The sequence below is a fragment of the Chironomus tepperi genome, unplaced genomic scaffold, assembly GCF_022539635.2.
Source record: "Chironomus tepperi strain 1889 unplaced genomic scaffold, CSIRO-AGI_Ctep_v1 contig_461, whole genome shotgun sequence".
NCBI lineage: Eukaryota > Metazoa > Arthropoda > Insecta > Diptera > Chironomidae > Chironomus > Chironomus tepperi.
Window position 1 is genome coordinate 396,675 of NW_027226583.1, and position 22,159 is coordinate 418,833.

A 22,159-nucleotide genomic window follows, 5' to 3' on the forward strand; every position below is an offset into this window, starting at 1 on the left:
GGATGAGATATGCTGATTTCTATTTTATTGGAGGAAGTGAGGATTATTGATGGAATTTATGTAATCAACTACAAACATTTAAATTAAATCACTAAACCGAAAGGCTTTAGACCATAAATCCTGAATCAGGTCAACGTGACTCTGCTCCAAGGCCAGTTTTGATGAAATGCAACCTTAAACCAGAGCCAAGCCATATGCTTTCCAGGTTACAGTTTCAAGCAATCCTCAGGTTAGCGTAACTAGCTCAGGCCAAATTCGGTTGAAACTTACATGAGACCAGAATCAAGTCGTATGCTCCCGGATTATTTGTGCGTATTACCTAAGCGTGATGTCTGAAATACTATCTGGAGTACCGAGCTCTATATAGGAAAATCTGCCACTACAAGACGAAAGCCTTAGATAGCCTTAGTGACCGAGTGGATAGACGAGAGCTGGTAGGAATCCTAAAGTCGTACTCCACAGGACTCTAACTAGATTCCAAAGTCCGCTTCTATTAGAGTCTGAATAAAAGTGCAGTCGGACTCATGAGTGAGTTCGTAAGATCGATTCCCACCAGAGGCCGATCTTTCTATTAGTATATAGACCAGTGTTGCGCTAAACCGTGTGTCGCCGAAATTTTGGATAAGTCATCGAAGATTTCAGTTAAGCCATACTAACAATAAAAGGTCGCCCACAACTGATATATATTGTTGTCGATATGCGAAGGATTCCCACAATGCCCACGGCATTACACCCATGTTTATCGATCTCCATTTCTTCCCAATATTCAGTTATTCTGAAATTCAAGTCACTTAATTGATTAATTCCTTTAAATAATGCAATCTAATTAATTAAAATAATAAAATTCACCATTATCATTCATCTCAACTGACCTAATTATTCAAGTTATGCTTAAATGAATCAGTAATTATATAATGAAAATTAACTCCGAGACAGTCAGTCGATACTAATTAATTCGTAAATTAATTAAATGCTCAACTCCATGTCATTGAATTTTTTTTTTTATTTAATTAAATTTAATAATAATTTGTTTTTTTGTACAGGCCTGTACAGCAACTAGATCGCATTTGCTGTGTGTTAGAAATCAGATTAAAGATAAAAGATAGCGAAAAATTCATGTCAACTAGCATTAGAGTCACTTTTTTTATAATTAAATCTCTGCCTATGCGAGTTCCTTATCTATTGAATTTTTAATTATCGACCCATAGCTGTCAATTAAAAGCAAGTCATGTTGAACATGAATGACAAAAATGCTGTTCGGAAATAATCAATTTTGACTTTCTTTACCTGCCTTGTAGCCGAATAAATTGCATATGAATGTCGTCGAATACCAAAAAAAAAATATAAAACTTGTTCAACATAATTTTTTATTTTTCTGAAATACGATTGACGTTGTCTACCTCATTTGGACAAATCGAGATTGTTTTTCAAACAACACGAAACGAACAAAACAAAAAAATATTCAATTTCATCATCATCATTTCACATGTCACAACTTCTCATTATCAGATTCTCAATCTTTTTAACATTTTTTGATGTCCCGTAGAGATTTTATTTTTTCTTTCTTTCTGAGAGACGCTATTGATGTGTTTCCTTTTTTGTGACATCGAGACACACAGAGGATGGAAAGAAATTAATTTGAAAAAAATTATATACATGATGGGAGTCGATTGAACCTTTCTTGTGCATGATTATGAGGATTGTGGGGTGGATTGATGGCATTTTGGCTGGTTTTATGAGGATTTAACTGAATTTAAAGTAAATTTGAACTGAATTTGAACTGAATTGAACTGAATTTGAACTGAATTTGAACCAAATTGTACTAAATTTGAACTGAATTGAACTAAATTTAACTGAATTTGAATTGAATTTGAGCTAAATTTGAACTGAATTGAACTTAATTTGAACTGAATTTGAGCTAAATTTGAACTGAATTTGAACTAAATTTGAACTGAATTTGAATTGAATTTGAGCTAAATTCGTATTAAATTGAACTAAATTTGAACTGAATTTGAATTAAATTTAAACTGAATTTGAACTAAATGTAAACTGAATTTGAACTAAATTTGAACTAAATTTGAACTGAATTTGTATTTGATTTGAACTAAATTTTAATTGATTTTGAAATAATTTTGAACTGAATAAGCTGAATTGAACTGATTTAAACTGCATATGTGCGTCTAAAGCTATAACTCCCAAACTTTCATTTTCCTCCATTTATAAATCAAATTAAAGAAATTAAATTTAATAAAAAAAGATATTACAAAACAAGAATTTAAATTGAAGGAAAAAGAGAAGCATTTTAAGTGCCACTGCATGTGATATTAAAATGCTTATAACATCAAGTAGTTAGATGCAATTCAATAACAACATGTGACAATCTCATAAATGAGAATTATGAAAGGAAGGAGAGAAATGAAAAAAAACAATCAAGTTTAGTGCTTCATTAAGTTACATGTTCCCTACGTTGATTTTTCGTTCCAGATTTGTATATGACATGAACGAACAACAATGAAAAAATAAAAAAAGAACTTGTTAATAAATTTATGAGAAAAAATGTAAATGGAATTGTAGTGACAAGCTACTTAATTTTATTCAAAATAGATTCAGATACATGTGATCATGACAAAAAATTTTCATTTATATTACATGAAAGAGAATTTTTAATTCTATAATTTATTTCATTTATCCATAAAGTTTCACATAACTCATCATCCCATGTAAGAATTTATTGGTATAAGTTGGGTAGTTGCTAGTGAGGTTTGGTTGAATTTGAGCGCATTTTTAAGGGAAAGTCTTTTATTTTAAGAGCAAGACAACAAGGAGTGTGATTGGAAATACATCCAAATACACTTCAAGCTGGGTTCCAATTCAGAATGTGTCTAGAACCTTACTCTTACTAACCCGAATAGCAGAAGTCGATTAATCGATCCGAAATCTGGCGTGAGTAGCTCATGGTGCCGGATTTAAATCGAATCTTGCATCAAGTTGAAGTTAGGCCGGTCTGGAGTCGGATATTCTATTGAATAACCGATTTATGCTATTCGGTAAGGTTCTGGAGATAAAAGTATAATTTCCACAGCATAGATCGAGTTGGACTCGAACCCATGCCTTCTTAATTGTATTTCAAGAACTCTTACCTAGTGAGCTATCCAAAGTTGCTAGTTGAGTCATGCAATGTTCATTCAAACCTTCTATGTATCAGAGTTGGCAATCGTCTGTCTTCGTCCATTTTTTGTCTTTTACTATCGATAGTCATTGGCGACTGACCTTTGATGACGGTACCCTAAAGTATCGTAGTGGTATGTCTGTACTATGATAGCATGCTCTTTGCCTGTTATGAATAGTTGATATTCGGTAGACTTTTACCGATTTCCGTCGATAATGGCGAACTCTGTTCTATACAATGATAATTGCACAGTCCTTATCGTTGGATTGGACTTAGACACAAAATCCAACATCACAATTGCAAATTACGTCAAACCCAATCCAAACACCTCCGTTATTCCCAAAAATAACAGCTAACTAAGGACATTAGTACCTTAAATAAAGTTTAAAATAATTTAAAATAAAATGTAAATTTAATGAACAAAGTCATCGCCATAGAACGAGTACGAAGAGACATGATATTATAAATCTGAAACAACTGTGGCCATAAATTTATGCACATAAATTTTTTTTTGTACACGTAAAATAAGTTTTAATGCTTGTATCGTTGTAAAAATACATCCAATTTGGGAATTTCTTGTTTCTCCCTCATTTGTGAAGATTTCTTCTTGCATTTCCCTCGACCTTAAGGGATTAAATTGCAATGCTTAACTTGTCTTCGACATAAAGCATAAAAAATTATAACTCGATTCTTATTTTTCATGAAACTCATCGTACTGTGAGACATTAACAAGATGCGAATGCTGTAAAACTTCCCAGAAGAATATAAAAGAAATGTGAGATGCATTCACAAAAAAAAAAGAATCTTTATTACATTACTTTATTCTTGATGACATTTTTCTCGTTCTCTAGTGGAGCATTCGCAAATGAGGGACGAGTTAAAAATTGGGAATTTTCAGAACCCTTCTTTAATTTCGATTCTTGGAGATTTGTTGTCTTGACAATTTTAGTTGAAGCAAGATGTATTTAGAAGGAATCAAACCTTTCCCTGCTGCTGATATGGTAAACTGGTATATTAATTCAGATGTACGGTATAGATCTTGCCCTTTGCCAAACCAGGAGTACCAATATAACCTGGGAGCGGTACCTACACCGTACAAGTGGTGTACCGGTGTACCTACACTGTACAAGTGGTGTACCGTTGTACCTACACCGTACCAGTGATGAACCTACACCGTACCAGTGGTGAACCCACACCGTATCGGACCTACCATACCAACACCGGAGAACGGAGAAATTGGCCCTTGTGGAGCATTTCACATTAATTGCATATCTCTATCCAGCATGAGCTAGATTAGAACGATCAAGATACACTTCCGTTTAATTAAGGTGTATCCAAGTTTGGCAAAAGCCGTGTTTAGCCGCTCACTAATTCTTTTTCCGTAGTATGCATCATGGGCCCGTTATGCAGACTTTCAAATCCCTCGGATAGTCCCTTCTGCAAGTTACCGCCTTCCGCCGATCAACTATAGTCCAAAAAGATACACAACATTGCCAAACGACCCCACTCATCTTCCTTTTTATATGTGCCTGATTAATATTTTTTTTTTTCCTCATTCTATGCTGACTTATAATTGCCATCTGTACGGATGATGTATGACGGAAAATGGAAATTTATGTTACGAAAATTATAAGAAGAGATATTTCGCTGATGCTGAAAAAAGGAGGATGACGGAAAAAAATATATATTTTTTGGAGCGTAATTTAATTTAATTATTTTTCATTTAATAAACTTTTTTTTTTCCTTCCTCATCGTCGTCGTCGTCGTTGTTGTCGTTGACATAATCACTTGCATGTTTAAATGAGAGGATGAAGACAGTAGAGAAAAAAATCCTTCATGCTTCCTGCATTTATTATGCTACATTTATTTAAAATTCATATTATGAATTATAAAAAGTTATTATTACTGCTGTAAACAGCATAAAGTCAACAATTAAGATGTGAAATCAATCATCAGCTAGCTTTTTAGCCATAAAAGTAACAGTTCGTAAACCAAACACAAGCTTATCATCTTCAAATTCCATTTCAAATAATTCAGTTAGTGTTCCAAACGCGCTAAGCTTCTCTTCATCAGGTAAATTGGCAAGGTTTGGAGCTAGAGGATCGCTGAAACCTAAAAAGGCAAGATTTTGATATAAATCAATAATATTGCAGGACGGAATTATAATTCTTGGCACTTGTTGTAACTAGAATTCTTGAGACGGGAATATACTGAGATGTCTTATACTTAGACATCGGGAATCCTTATCAGAAAGGCACACTACTTAGAAATGGCCGAAAATTTGGCCATAGCCCGAATAGCACACTTGAATACAGTGACGCTTATAAGCGCCATTGATGCGCTGACGGCTTATTTGAACTAACTTTGCGGTTCGTCACATTTTGCTCTTCTTAAGCAGACCAGCGTGATTGAAGTTTGAGACCAGATTTCATCAAATCAGCCTAAGTGCCAGAGTCACGCTAGTTCAAGCCTGATTTTCTGCATGTCTACATCGTGTGCTTTCCGGGCTAGTTGTCCAACTACCCAAAATTTCCACAACTCACCTTTAATAGCATCCAAATCTTCAAATATAAATGCATCATCACCATAAGTCATATGAACTACTTCCATGTTATTATCACTCAAATGACCTCTAACAACTTCAGACGGATCACCTTCAATTCGAAAATTTGGACGATTTTCATATTGAACTAAATTCCTAACAGCGTCATCTGCTTCCTCCAGATTTTTAGCTACTGATCTTTTTACTTGAAAAAATATGCAGCAGAAAATTCCATTTGGTTTTAATAAGTTCCGGATATTTTCGAATAATACATTAAAGTCATTAATCCAGTGGATGCAGAAGAATGATGTGATTAAGTCAAATTTGCGATTCTTAAAGTTGTCCGGAAGTTCCTTCCCCGCATCCAGCACTTCAAATGATATTGGCTCACTTCCATAATTCTCAATTGAATATTTCAGCATATCTTCGTTCACATCGACAGCAACAATATTTGAAAACTTTAATCCACTTTGGGCAATTATCACTTCATTCAAAATCTTTCCACATCCAACGCCAATATCAAGCAAGTCAATTTCCTTGCCATCAAATTCCTTTTTTAAATCTTCACCATAATTCTTAAAAAATGCTTCAACTCTAATTTTCTGAGGCTGATTATTATGACTGTATGTTTCTGGATCATTCATTGTGACTAACTATTGTTTAGTCAACTAAAATTTGGGGCTTTTTAAGTGAAAAAATTTGCGTATTACGTACAGTTTGTATGAATATTTATAAATTCGCAAAATTAGAATTTATAAACAAACGCGTGGTATAAAGTCGAAACAAATTTATACCAGAAGTGATCGTGAACTCAATCACATCCAAGTTCACAATCAGAGTTGCAAATCAGGTACCCATGACAGGCAATTGGCTATATTATAAACACCCAATTCCTTTGCTGATACAAGAACGGAAGCCATTTTGTGAAGCCGAAAATTGAGGGGTATCAGGGGGGATGGGAGTGTAATGTGATGCCACGTGAAGCTGAAAATTTTGAAGATGGGCGCCACGGGCGCTCCCGATACTCTAGTTTCTTGATAATTTATATGGTTTTGTATAACAAAAACCATACACGTTATTAAGAAATTGTACTGTTTTTGCCTGTTTTGCAACTCTGCCCCACTTGCTACGCTCCTGAATATTCTAAAACACACAATCACATCAACCTAAATAATTTCAATTTTATTTGCAAAATAGTTTGTAGTTTGGCTTCATCGGCCAGACATAAGCAAGTTAAAAGTGCGTGTCGTTAGTCATTAATCATGTCTACACCGTCGTTGGTTGGAAATCAGCAAGGGAAAAGACGTCTTGGAGCTCCAAAAGCTAACATGACGTAGAACAGTGATAAAGGAATGCCAGTACTTAACGTGTGGACAGTGAATTTGTACAAACTAGGTGACAGAGCAAGCAACAGAGTCAAATGGAAAGCGTTTTGTTGTAACTTTCTAGCTACCGCTTGTCAATTACCAATTGCAAGTGTGACAGTATCTCTAGTTTCTTGTAGCCTAACCTTCAAATAGGAACAAGGTTAGAATAACCAAGTCATAGATAAAGACAATAAAGTAAACTAATGTAAGTAAATAACAACTTTATATAAAAATTTTAATTTAACATGAAACAACAATGGAATATTTATGCATGGATGGATTTAGGGGTCTAAATCCCTTTGTTTTTGGATGAAATTCTTCAATTTACTTAATTTACATGCTAAATCCCAAAATTATGGACTAATTTAAAACTGCTACTTAACTACTTAATTATTCATTGCCACTCACTTGCTGTCCTCAAGTTCTACAGCTTACGTGCAATAAAATAAACATTTTGAGCATAAAATACAAACTTCCCATTCTTCTCTACCAACGGAGTCAGTTTAAGCTGCTTCTTCACAATTTCCCGTTTTTCAGCTTCTGGCATTTCTTTTGGTATCAGAGACTCAACAGATTCTAAAATACATACAAAATCAGTTTAAAATTACAAATGATTCAATAGACTTACGTTCAAATGATTCTATACTGTCGAACTCAAATTCATCATCCGGAATGTCAACAAGTTCAACAAATTCCATACGATGTTCACTTAAAAGTCTTCTAAGTACATCAACTGGATCACCAGAAAGTCGTGAAGATTTTAAATCTTCTCTAGAGTTGAGCAGATAGTTTGAATGCTCATCATTTACTTCCGTTCCGTAAATATTTTTACGAAATTGTGAAAAAATACAGCAAAATAATCCATCGGATTTGAGTAAATTGGGAATGTTTCCAAATGCTGCACTTAAGTCACTGACCCAATGTAAACAGAAAAATGATGAAACGATGTCAAATTGCCGATCCATTAGGGTTTCAGGTATTTCCTCCACTATGTCCATGACTTGAAAGGACACTTGATCCGAGCCATATTTGTCTTGTGAAAATTTCACCATTTCTTCACTCACATCCACACCAATGACTTTAGAGAAGTTTAATCCACTTTTACCGATGACAACTTCAGACAAGATTCTTCCACAACCACTGCCAATATCCAGTAACTCAATATTCTTGCCACTAAACTTTTCTCTTAACTTTTCACGATAAAAATCAAAATATTTTTCAACTCCATGCAGTTGAACCTGATTACATTGATTGTACAGTTCTGGATTATTCATGATTATTGTAGATGATTGATAAACGTTCTGAGCTGTGCTGTGCCTGTAATGGATTGAATGTTAATTAATTATTGATGGAATTAGGATTAATTTTTTCAAAATTTTAAAATCAAAGGTTACTTAGTATGAATTTACCTGCTATTTCCGTATGGAATTGTCCTGTATGTTCTAATAGATCAGTTCTATTGAGTTGTTGGGCTGTCACGAATGTTAAATCCTTAAAACAATTACTAAACACGATAATTCACAACTTAACAATTTTTTAACCAAAATTAAATTTTTCTCAACCAACAAATTTGAAATCTACAAAACCGTTAAAATGTTTGAATTCTACAAAACCGTTAATTTCCTAAATAGCCAATCTCTAAATATAATTATAGTCGCAAAGCATTTACATTATTAATATTAATTAAGACCTAATTTGTTAAAAATAAACTCAACAAAACAAATTTAAATATTTGTCATCATTTTTTTTTTTCCTGTCAATTTCCATAAATTAAACTTTAATTTTTAAGTCATTTAAAAATCATTTAAGATATTCGATATTATGGCAATCCGAATGCAATAAAGTCTTTAAATTTATCTTACTCATATGCTAAAAATTCAATTTAAATTCACTACCTCTTAGCCTAAAAAAATATAAAGTTTCTTTTAAAATAGAGTATAAATTATCATAAATCGATTGACGATTCATCGAATAATCATCATAGTAATAAAGACTATTTTGTTATTTTTTTTGCAATGACGCCACAATAATTTCCATCTTTTATGAATTTAATTCTCGTTAAGGAAGGCACACATCATTTATTTCGTGTTACATTGAAAAAATTGCAAAATTTGCTCGTTAAGTCATCAGCGCATTTTTATCTCAGCGATCATTTCCAAGTCACTTCCTCGACCTAAAAATCAAGATCCAGTAGGGTCTAAGTCACTTCCCCGACCTAAAAAATGAGATCCAGTGAACTTCAGATCAATTTCCAATAAATTTGTTCATATAACGGTTTTTTTAAACTTAAAATTTTTAACGGTTGCTTGAAATTTAAATTTATTGAAAGCAACGCTTCGAAATTGTTTTCATTTGTTTTAAAATTGGAAAATCGGGAAAAAATCGATTATAAACCTGCATTTATGCTTCGAAACCACTCGATATCGGAATAACTCGATGAAATAGAGCTAATGCTGCAAACTAGAGCTCTCAACAATGTCTGTGCGCTGAAATCTCACACGCAACATCCAGCAAAACATCCAGTCAGCCAATCAAAGTGAAATTTCCAGCGTCATTCCTTCAAAAATGCACTAAAAAAGAGCATATACCTATGGGTATTTAGACATTTATGTATATTATTACATTGGAATTTATACGAGCATACATGAGACGAGATTGAGATTGCCATCAATGTTTTTTTTCATTGGAAATTATACACATAACTATATACAGCGACATCACAAGAAATAAATGAATAAAAAAAATTTTTTGTTTTCAGTTAATGACTACGAAAACATGTTGAGCATGTTAATGCCTGCTTAAGTATGTTTAATTTATGTGAATTTTCCATTTGTGATAATCATCATCAACATCATCATCGTTGTCGCTCCAATGTTGTTCATTTCATATTATAGAGTCGTCGTTGTGATGTACACAAAAATTTTAATGACGCATATTTTTTTGTCTCAATGAGAATGTGGAATATTTTTTATTGGTGCATGTTTGTCTGATTGACTTTTGGGATTTATAATTGCTGTGGTTTTGCTAATGTTGAGTAGATGATCAGCAGGACAAAGTGATTTAACTAACTATAAAGCAGTCGCTTAGCTATAGCTCCAGTCGGTTAATTGATCCACAATCCAGCACCAGGAAGGCTTGGTGTCGAATTTAAACCAAGTCAGACATCATGTCAGAGTTACGTCGGCCTGGTGCAGCATGCAGATGTCTAGCAGACTACTACCAACTGAGGTATAGGCTGCATCATTGTTTCTCAATGATCATAATAGGATCTGTCCAGTCTCTCATCCAATCACTCTCTGGAGATCAAAATGAATTTAGAAATGATCAAACTTGAATCCAGGCATATATTCGGTACAGAGTCACACATAGTAGTATAATCAAGAAGGAGGTGATGTAGGAGCATGTCGGGGTAAGAGCATGACCAGGAAGAAGGTGAGGTAGAAGCATAACTAGGAAGAGAAGAAGGTGGGGTAGGAGCATAACCAGGAAGCAGGAAGGGTAGGAGTATTACCAGGAAGAGATCAGGATAGGGGTCGCTAATGGAACAGGTAGTAATTAGTCGACCTTATGTCCATTAGTCTCCATTAGTCTCCAGAGACTCCAGAAGACCTAGTATAAGCACCTTCAAAACAGAGCCTTAGAAACTTAGCTGATAGTAAGATAAGCTTTTAATCATAAGCCCACCCAAGCTTAACATTCTCACGATTGTCCAAAATATGCGCTTCATACCATATACCCACCTTAATTCCCTTACTCTTATTTTACATAAAAAAATCTACAAGTTAAAATAATCATAAAAGAAAACGTAAAATGTAGAATAAAAGTGACAGTAAGCCACCCATGAATTAGTTAGTTAGTGGAAATAATAAGCAGTTTTAAATACGCAACTCATATGAGATAGCCGTGTCAAATGTGCGAGGGAGCAAAACAGTGAATTTAATTAAATTATTAGCGTTTCTTTACTAAAACCTATCGACCTTCCAAATTGGAATTGCAAAAAGTCCATTAAAATACATTTATGGCTTCATTAAATTCTATTCAGAAGGCAACGAGCGATTTGAGGTTGAACACAAAAACAAATTATGAGGGTATAAATTAGCGTGAAAAATTATTAAGACTATTGACCAATATTCAGATATGCGAAAAAAATAAATAGGAGATATAGATATAAATTTATCGCGATATTAGCTGCTAATGTATTCATTGTGTTTTTGCCTACTCCGTACACGCTGATCGTGTGGTGGATTTTCATTACACGACTTTTTTACTTTATTTATTCATTTTGTGTTACGGCAAGTGTTGGGCAAACTGTGTGCTGTGGCACATTATTGTCATGTTAATCATGAGTCGTATGCCATGTGCGATTTCAAGCAATAACAGCTTGGACAACACTGTATAACGGCAATGTTGTCTAAATTGTGTGCCATGGACCAAATTTTTTGAAAAAGGCTCCGTATGCTGGATAGGACATACACTTCGGTCTAGGAGAAAATGTCTTTGAAGATCGAGAGGAAGACCGAAAAGTTCTTGGATTGGATGTGTTAATAAGGTAATAGGCCTGTGCGCCCCAGCCAAGGAAGTAAGTAAGTTAGTAAGTTAGTAATTATCATTGCTGGAACAGCGACACAAGTATACTACACCGCCCTTGGATGCCTTGACAAAAAGGAATCGGCGACCTGGAGCTCCAAAAGCTACATGGCGTAAAACAGTCATGAAAGAATGTTTGCTTAGTGTGCCGACAGAGAAATTGTACAAAAAACATGAAAGAGCCTAGTTCAAGTGCACAAACTAGACAAGTGGTAGCATGCGATAGAGCCAGCTTCAGGTGTCAACTGAGGGAGGCCATGAATCACACTTGATCTGTCCGGCAAGCAAAATAAGTAAGTAAGGTGACAGAGCCATCAACAGAGTCGAAATGGAAAGCCTTATGTTGTAACCTAAGCTCCAAATAGGAACATGGTTGGTGTAAGTAAGCAAGTAGTAACCGTTTGTCGTGTCCGATACCCGTCGAAGCTTTCAACCAACGAATGCCATAGCGAAATAAAAGTTAGACAACACTGTATTACGGCAATGTAATTTATACAGCTCGTCGACTTGTCATGTAGATTATAACTGCAGGAAAAAACACATCTATTTGAATTTATTTGACAGAAAAATATTGGCTAAAATTCTCTATATTTGGTGGATATTTAAGCTTATCCAATAATTTCCATTATAATAAGTTTTTGAATGCTAAAATATTGTGGAACTATTTAGTTTCTATATTTATTATTTTATTCATGTTATTATATAGAAAAATATATCGGAATTAACGAGCGGAATTGTTTTGTTGCTAATGTTATTTTAAATACTTGATTCTTTTATACATATTCAGCTGTGCAAAAATAAATTGTTCAGGCAGACATTAATTGGGTTCTTTTATGGCAAATTTATTTGTACTTCAAATTAATATTAAAATGTTGCATTTCTGGGCAGAAACTGCTTTAAGAATGTATTAAAGATTCAAAGCTTATTTTTACTTACTCACTTTGCTGATCGAACATATCAACTGAGTTCCATGACCTCCCTAAGTTGAGGTCTAAAGCTGATTCTTTTACTAGAAATCACTTACAAATTACCAATACCAAATGCAATGCTGTCTTTTTCAACAGCTTCGTTCCAGAAGTTCTTTGGTCGTCCGTGTGTTCTTTCATCATCTACAAAGTTGGATTTAAAGATTATACTAATAGACGGAGCTCGAAGTTAACTCAAACTTTATGTGGAGTCGAGTCTTTTGGAGTCAAATTTTCCTTACAAAATCCGAATCGACTTCGAGCTCTGTTAATAGGAGCTTCTAATTCATCGTCATCAATAATCTGATATAATAATGCGTTGCTCAAGCTTTATAATTCGTTACAGTCACATTCGATTACTGCAAACCATACTGATTGAATTACCTTGTTGTACATCTCCAATTTGGAGTAGTATCAAAATTATTGCTGATAATCTAACCTAAGTCATAGATTTCCTCACCTTCTTTTAAAAAAAATTAATAAGATTTACCTATTCCGCTCTATTCAGATCTGAAAGACCCGAAGTTGTAAATTAACGAGCGAGGTTAAACCACATATCTGCCCTCAGTTGAGTTACATTTTAAAATTGAATCAATCACTCCTTTGACAGCACCAAAGCCTGTAGTCTGCAAAGGGAGGCTGTGAGTCGCGTTTCCAGTTCATAAGAATTGAAAAAAGAAAAATGAATGCCGAATCATAAGCACATGATTGCTGGGTCAGTGAAGAATAAAACGACTAAGCCTTAAAACCAATCTGATTCAGTTTCTTTTTTAAAAAAAATGTAAATATTTTAACAAATTCCCAGTCTGTCTTAAGTTGCTCTTAAGTGATCTTCACTATACCGCTGTCGACTTGCTGTCGACTAAATCACGTAAATCTATCTATTTACCCGCCTTATTGTCTAGAATTTAAATTTTATTATTCAATATTTTACCATATTAAACAGATTAGATCAATCAGATAAGCTAATGAAATCACCGCCAAAAATTTATTGAATTATTAATTCTCATTTTTGGAGATTCTTCGGCTTTTGAAAGTCTAGCTTCAACATCAACAAAGCAATTCAAATTCCAAATTCAGATTTTAAAGCCTCACTCTATTTTTCACATTTTGTAATTAAAAATTATAATATAGACATCATAAATGTGAAATATGCACGCCTTCATTACAAATTCAAAGTAGCGAAAAACAGCCAAGCCAGTCAGCCAATAAAATTGACATGAATATTCAAAAGCACAAAAAAAAATTCAATTAACTTTTTCCGCTGTTTTTAAATAAAAAAAAATTTAATTATTTTTATTGAACCACACAAAAAAAAAAGAATTAGTTATGCAAATTCCAATGACTCTTTTATTCTCACATATTTGCAGAAAAATCGAATGTAAATATTCGCCAATTTTTATTATTTGATTTATAGGCTATGACAAAATGAATTTCATTGTTGAACGAATCGAGATGGCAAAAGAATTTTATATTTTAAATATTTATTTGTAATGTACATAAAGACACAAATTTATTGATTAAATATTTTATTTTAACATTTAACGAGATTGACATAAGGAAGGCAAAATTGTTGACAATTTAAACAGCTTATTTTTCAGTGAAAATCGATTGATTCAATATTGTTTTGGTGGTCGAATGGTAAAATATCAATAAAATACTATAGCCTGGGGTTCATTAACTTGTGTAGACTTTAGTATAGTGTGCTTAATTACTTTACTCCACTGGCTGGACAGATCAGATGTGATCCATGTCATATTTAAATTGACGTCTAAAACTGGCTCTACCGCTGACTGCCCTTTGGCAATTGCCAATACTAAGTGCTAAACTGTCTCTATCAACAGCCTCCTACAAACACGTGTCGTTAAATTAATGCAATTCAACTATTCCTATCCTATACAACACACGACACAAAAAATTTGAAAAATCTTGATTAAGGCCAGTGTTTGTCGGGCTAATTCATGGCACCAAGACAGAGTTACGTCGGTATTATGCTGGATTTTCTACAATTTATACAACGTTCGTCTTCTAGGCTAGATTTCTGGTGATTCTGTAGGTTTAATATTTAGACTTCTAGATTTTCTGTCTATTGTCCAGCTATTTAATGAATTTATTGGTAGAGCTCACATAGTTCCATGATGTCATCATTCTTTAGCGACAAGGTTCGATATGATCATTCTCATTGTCTATTAGTGTAAGGAGTGAAGTTAACTCAAATCGTATTTACCCAACTTATCCTCTCTCTCTGAACATAATAAGTGAATAATTTCTAAATTAAATCAATACTTGTCAGCAGAACTCGAAGTCGACATTGGGTCGACTTAAAAAAACAATCAACTAGAGTCGTCTCAAAAATCGTGAGTCTTCTACATTTTAGTCGAGTCAAGTCGACTTCAACCATATCGACTTCGAACTCTGCTTATCAGACTTCAGAAAAGTACAAGCAAAGAGTATTTCCCTAAAGATGGTCAAAATATTAAAATTTAGAACCAAATATTAAGTAAATTATAGATTTAAACTAGCAAATGACGTTTTTATTCATCACAAAATTTCAATTTCCAAGTCTATCCTTAAGTGACTCAAACTGAAACACACCAGTTGCACTAAACATTATTGGAGATTTCTCACGAAACCTCGTATTAAGGACGATTTTATAAAATCCCGTTGGTAAGACTGAATACAGCTTATGCGGTGGAAATGTTACATTGTGCATATCGATACTTGTTCGAGGACATATGCTTGACAAATTTGAAATAACTTTTTTAAGCATGTCAGTAATCTGTTGCATTAAGAAATTGTCTCCAAGTGCCGTTCCTAGTAAGCATAAGTCGATTTCTGGTGGTGAAATTACTTCACGGTAGTTGCCATCTTTTTTGTAGAATAAACGTGCTTTTATCTGAAAGTTAATGTAAAGTATGAATGATAAACAGGTTCGAACAGCTCAAATTGGTTAATCTATCAAAAAATAGGCACTAAATCTGCATAACCCTGTCAAATCCGACACCACGAAAGAGTTACGTCGACCTGGTGCTTGATTTTGGATCGATATTGCAATATTAAGTCGTAAAATTAATCGATTTGCAGCAATTTCAAGCTAATGAAGCTACATTTCCATAAATTTGGACATTGACCCCCGAACCTCTTCCTCTCTCCCCTCCAATCAAATACTTACAATAATCGCATAAACTGGCTGCTTAAACACCATATAAAGTGTTACTCCTCCCATTCTTTTATCAATTTGAAAAACTTTGCAGGTTGCATTTGGATAAATCATCTGATTCATTTCCTCTGAGAAGTTGCAAGAAAGTGACTTGAATTTTGGAACATCTAATAAGCTCTGTTTCGGCTTTGCAGCATTTGAAATTTGTATGATAATTACGAATGTACAAATTGATGAAAATATTAAGAATTTTATTAGGTATTTTCTGCACATGACTTAAGACTTATAGAACTAAGCTATGTGATTCTAAAGCGAAACGAAGATTGAAGTTCAAGTTTGATTTTCTGCTTGTTAAGCACAATTTTCTAATCGTTTTTGTCAAATTATGTTAAATCAGTGGTGGGCAACCTGTGTGGTGCGAGTAAAAGCTTTATAAATGTTTGGAAATGCCATGAACCGCGGTTTCTGTCGAGGCTTATCATAAAGTGTATCGTGGAAAATAAAAGGTTCCTCACATCTGTGTTAAATGCTCAAAATGGATGTAATTAAAGAAATTTTAATAATTGTAAAATTACATCATAGAATATTTTAAATGTTCTGTTTATTATTATTCAAATATTTCAAAGTTTAAGTTTTACAGTTCTATTTGGCAATAGTCCAATTCTAGTAAACTAGTAAAGTCCTGAATATGTGCTCGTATAGCAAAAATTGGTTAATAGATCAAAAATCTAGCTCAGGTCGGTGTGACACTAACTTGATCCCGAATTCAAATTCCATCTAAATCGGCTCTAACCCAGCATCCACTAGAGTCACTAGGTCATACCCGACACCATGTACGGGTCATGCCGGTCTGGTACCAAATTTTAGATCGATTAACTGAATTGTGAAATTCGAATCATTTGATTTGTACATCAAATACACATTTTTAAGTGGTTACAAATTATATTTCAAAAAAATCACCCTAAAAATCACGATTTCCCAATTTATGTCTAGCTGCTTCAAACTGAAATGTTCCAGTAATATTAAACATATTAGGTTCATTTACACCATATTTAATCGGAATGATAAACTTAAAAAGTCCACTTGGTAATAAAGTAAAGATCTTATGAGCTGGAAGTGTTACGTTCCAAAAATAAATTTCTTTTACTGGACATTTAGCAGCTCCTTTTGGAATGACTTGCTTGAACAATTCAGTCACTTGCTGTAGTAAAAGTCCATCAAAATTTGTTGATCCCAATTGGCAAAAATCAAACTCTGGTGATTTGACGACTTCACGATAGCTTCCATCGGTCTTGTAGAGCAATATCAATTGGATCTAAAATTTGAATGAAGGTTATGAAAGAAGCGTGGTTTTTGCTGTGAAATCATGAGATCGCGGTTCTGAGGATCAATGCTGTCTTTGGGATTTGGTCCACGTTATTTAACAATCACCAGGCAGGTGTGACACTAGGCTGATGTGACACCAAGCCGGTATGACACTAGGCTGATGTGACACCAAGCCGGTATGACACTAGGCTGATGTGACACCAAGCCGGTATGACACTAGTCTGATGTGACACCAGGCTGATTTGGCACTAGGCTGGCGTTACACCAAGCCGGTATGACATTAGGCTAATGAAACAACAAGCCGGTGTGACACTAGGCTGATGTGACACCAAGCCGGTATGACACAAAGCAGGTGTGACACTAGGCTGATGTGACACCAAGCCGGTATGACACTAGGCTGATGACATAGTGACACCAAGTCGGTTTGACACTAGACCGATGTGACACAACGTCGGTATGACACTAGGCTGATGTAACATCAAGCCGGTATGACACTATTCTGATGTGACACCAAGCCGGTATGGCACTACATCGGTGTGACACTAGACTGGTGTGACACTAAGCCGATATGATACTAAGCCAGTATGACACTACGTCGGTGCGACATTAGGCCGACATGTGTGCTCAATAAATTAAAACTTACAAAAACGTGATTTGCTGGACTGCATAAATTCATATAATAATTCAAAGCAATTGTTTGTCGGTTCAGCTTTGTCATATTGCAGGTTGCATTTGGATGCATCATTTCTGGAAATTTCTTAGAATACACGCAAGTAAATGACTTGACTCTTGGAACGTCCAAATAGCTTTGCTTTGGTTTTGCAGCAATCAGTATTGCTAGAGTGATTAATAACCACGGAAAAATAATAAGTTTGTTCATAACGCATTGAGATCCACGCAATAAATCAACAATAAATTCTGTAATATGCATGAAATTCTTAACTTTAATGATTTGTAAGTAATTAAAGGATAATTGTGATAATTTTATGCTTCAAAAAGTTTAAATTGCTTTTAAAATTTCAAAAAATTTCATGGATTGTGAATTTGACATCAAATTTTGCATTCTGCATTTCAGTTCCCCAACTTATCTTTAACAGACTCAAACTGAAACATTCCAGTAACATTATAAAGATTAGGTCCATTCTCATCGAACCTCATTCTAGCTATAATCTTAAAAAGTCCACTTGGAAGAAAATTAAAGAACTGATGTGATGGAAGTGTGAGATTTGTAACTTCCAAAAATGGCCGCGGACAGTCGCTGATCAGTTTTGGAACAAACTTTTTGACCATATCTGAAAATTGTTGCAGAAAAAATCCATCTTGATTTGCTTTTCCAATTAGGCACCAATCAAATTCACGTATGGTTAAGACTTCCCGAAAAATTCCGTCGGATTTGTAGTACAAGTGACATTGTGACTGAAAATAAGAACATAATTTATTGGATTTGCTTATTTCTGGTTTTAGAGAACTACAGCATGTCAGAATGAGCTTCTAAGTATACCCGAATAGCACAGGAAGTTGAAATAAACAAAAATTTCATCGAATCTGGCTCGAAGTCAGAGCTTGAGCTGCCCTATGGGCAGATTTTCGATCTTTTTTGGCAATTATTCCAGCATGACGTTGATCCTATGCCAGATTACATGAAGTCCAGCATCAGACTGACCCATTGTCATATTTTTAGCCATTTCTACCCTATGTGCCTTCCAAAATACTGACTAAACTCTAAATCTTAAACTACAACTACTACTTACAAAAATATGATCAGTTGGAACTTTAAATGCTATATAAACATTTATGGCTGATGTCCTCCGATCGATCTTCTCTATTTTGCATGTAACATTTGGATACATCATTGCTTGCATTTCATCAGAAAATGTGCAGTAAAATGACTTAAATCTCGGCATATTCAATAAAGTTTGCTTTGATTTTCCAGCTAGATATGTTGGTTTGAAATTTAATGTAACGAAAATAAAAATGTTTAATAAATTTAGATTCATGTTGTTGTGATAAACTAGTCTAGTGATAAGCATCTGTTGTGATATACTAGCTGTGAAAAATAGAAATTCACATTTTTTCGAATTTGTTATGATGAGTAGAATCACACATCGTTGTAATTAGTTAGTTAATAGATGAGCAATCATAGGTAGTGTGAAAAAATATGTAAAACATTTAATTTTGGCATTAATGTAAAACATTAATAGTTTAAAATAATTTAGCTATTTCTAATGATGACTATGAGTGGTGAGCATGACTTTAAAAGATTGATAAACAGGATGATGAAGTTATCATTTACAAGTTACAACTATAATTTTACATATCGACCTTTAGAGAGTTGCACTTGGCATTGGAAATTGGCAAGTAGAAGCCAGCGATAAAGCCAGCTTCAGTTGAAATCTATCAGAGGTCATGAATCACAATCACAAGTGACACAAATCAAGAAGGCTCCGCCACAGAGCTTATGGACTCCAAATAGAGGCGGCTTCCATTAACATGGTGTTAATCCACCTGAGAAGCCATTAGGGGAGCCTTAAAAGCTCCATAATGGAGCCTTCTCACTTGTATTGCTCAGGAATTGATTTGTGTTAAATTAATTAAGTTAAATTGACGATTTCACCAAAAATCTGAATTAAAGCTATCCTGATTGAAAAATTGATGAACAGCATTTTTATGATTATTTCTAATGTTTGAACTTAGCAAACAACTTTTATTTCATACACAACTCAACATCAAGCATTAATCTTATCTCTATAAGCTTCAAAAAGAAAAACTCCTGTTATATTAAAAAGATTCGGTCCAGTCTCATCAAATCTAACTTTAACAATTGCTTTATAAAGTCCAGTCGGCATAAAGCTAAAAAATGGATGTGCAGGAAATGTAAGATTAGCCACTTCCATCTGAAATAATGGACAAAGGCTTTGAATGCTCGGAAAAAGTCTCAATAACATCTCAGTCAGTTGATTCAAAAGAAATCCATCAAATTTCAATTTTCCAATTTGACACCAGTCAAATTCAGGAATGTTTAGGACTTCACGATAGTATCGATCATTTTTGAAGAATAACATGCACTGGAACTGAAGGATAAGAGGGTAAGAAGTGATCAAGGCGAGTGACACAAATGAAGAAGGCTTGGACAAGAAGATTTTAAGGATCTGTCCTTATGGAAGCCGCTTCTGTCCATACGGTTGGTTTAAGGGTTTGCCACGGATTCTTCCATATGGACGGAGCCTTAAAAGCTCCTTGGTTGATCCTTCTTAATTTGTGTCGCTCAGGAAACACTTAAATTAAAACTTACAAAGAGATGATCAGGTGCTGAATTGAATTTAATATTAATAGAGATAGCTGTTGCTCGACGATCAATTTTTGACAAACCACAACTTGAATTAACATACATCAGTTCTCGCATTTCATTAGAAAATTCACAAGAAAATGATTTGAATCGAGGAACATCCAAAAAGCTTTGTTTTGACTTTCCAGCACATAACATTTGAATAAAAATTTGAAATGAGACGAAAATAGTCAAAAATAGAATAAATTTTTGGAGCCACTTTTCGTGCATTTTTGTTCAATTGACACTTAATAATGACTAGTTTTTCATCAGGAATGTGACTTTGAAATTTAGTGATGGACGATAAATTAAATGATGATTGCAGATGTAATTATAAATTGATGAGTAATTAAAATTCTGTCTATTAATTCAGTCAATTTTCTCTAAATTTAGTAAAATAAAAATTGAAATTTATTAAAGTTCGAGTAGCAGTTTTGGATGCAACTTATGAAACATGCAGGAATTATTTTAAGACCCAATTTTCTCTTTATAAGAATCAAACACAAACTGCCCCGTCATATTAAACAGCACAGGTCCTTCATCATCAAACCTCACAGTTGCTATAAACTTATAAAGCCCAGTTGGTAAAAAGCTGAAAAACTTATGCGACGGAAATGTCAAATTTGAAACTGAAATGCGACTTTTTGGACATGTACTAATGATGTTGGGAAGTAGCCTTCTGACCATTTCGGTTAGTTGCTGTAGCAAAAATCCATCAAAACTTCCTTTTCCTACCAAACACCAGTCAAACTCTGGAATGGTCACAACTTCACGAAATGCACCGTCACTTTTGTAGAATAAGATGCTTTTTGTCTGGAAAGGAATGGATGGCAGTTAATCTCATAATTTGCAAATATCAAGTAGCTAGAACTAGCAAGGTTTGAATCACCCAAAAATCTCAAATTATCCCAAAAAATTCTCAGGACTTCCTAAAATTTTTTGTAAAATTCATTTGAAAATTTCTAGCATAATTGATGATGAGCTTAGGGGTGTCAAGAAGTACTGAGACTTTTTAGCGTAATTTGGGATTCTTCGGAATTTCGACCACGTTTTGATCTGCCTTGTCAACCTCAACCAAAGTGTTTATGCCAGAGCTCGAAGTCGACTCAGATTTAGTACGGAAAAGTTCCAGAAAAGTCGATTCAAATCAATCCGACTCTATAGAAAATACCAGTGGGCTTCGAGCTCTGCCATAAACTCCATTTTTTATATCCCTAAATACCAATCAACTTACAAATAGATGATCCGTCGGAGTCTTGAATCCAACATAAACATTGATTGCTGACAGCCTCTTATCAATTTTTGACAAATTACAGCTTGAATTTTGAAGCATCAATGTCAGCATTTCATCAGAAAATTCACAAGCAAATTTCCTAAATCTAGGTACATCCAGCAAATTCTGCCTCGATTTACCAGCAAGCAAATTTTCTATCTGAATTAAAACTAAAACAATCAAAAGTGATTTTGCTATTTTGATCAGGTTATTATACATTTTGTGTCTATGGGAGTACAAGACCGTTTGGATTAAGCTATTCATTTGTCAATTCATGTATGACAAGAGTCAAATTGTTCATTAATAAAATGGGATTTTACATTGTTAAATAATTGTTTCAGTAATTTTGAGTCATTAATTATTTTGTGATTTTCTACGATTTTTACAATTTGTTGTCAACTCAAAAATCCTGGATTAAAAGACATGAAAATGTAAAATGCTGTTG

The 22,159-nt window shown here is 34.1% G+C and overlaps 2 protein-coding genes across 2 annotated transcripts; both read right to left on the reverse strand.

Moving 5' to 3' along the window:
* Window positions 1-5,002: 5,002 nt before the first annotated feature.
* On the reverse strand, window positions 5,003-6,380 carry LOC139099088 (juvenile hormone acid O-methyltransferase-like). Its single transcript, XM_070651486.1, has 2 exons — window positions 5,713-6,380; window positions 5,003-5,281 (listed from the first exon to the last, which is right to left on the reverse strand). Exons 1-2 carry the CDS (start codon window positions 6,353-6,355, stop codon window positions 5,115-5,117), a joined length of 810 nt encoding a protein of 269 aa, XP_070507587.1. The 5' UTR covers window positions 6,356-6,380; the 3' UTR covers window positions 5,003-5,114.
* A 920-nt stretch (window positions 6,381-7,300) lies between these two features.
* LOC139099126 (juvenile hormone acid O-methyltransferase-like) lies at window positions 7,301-8,392 on the reverse strand. The gene is made up of 2 exons (XM_070651526.1): window positions 7,707-8,392; window positions 7,301-7,654 (listed from the first exon to the last, which is right to left on the reverse strand). The coding sequence occupies exons 1-2, from the start codon at window positions 8,350-8,352 to the stop codon at window positions 7,503-7,505; spliced, it is 798 nt and encodes a 265-aa protein (XP_070507627.1). The 5' UTR covers window positions 8,353-8,392; the 3' UTR covers window positions 7,301-7,502.
* Between the last annotated feature and the right edge of the window lie 13,767 nt (window positions 8,393-22,159).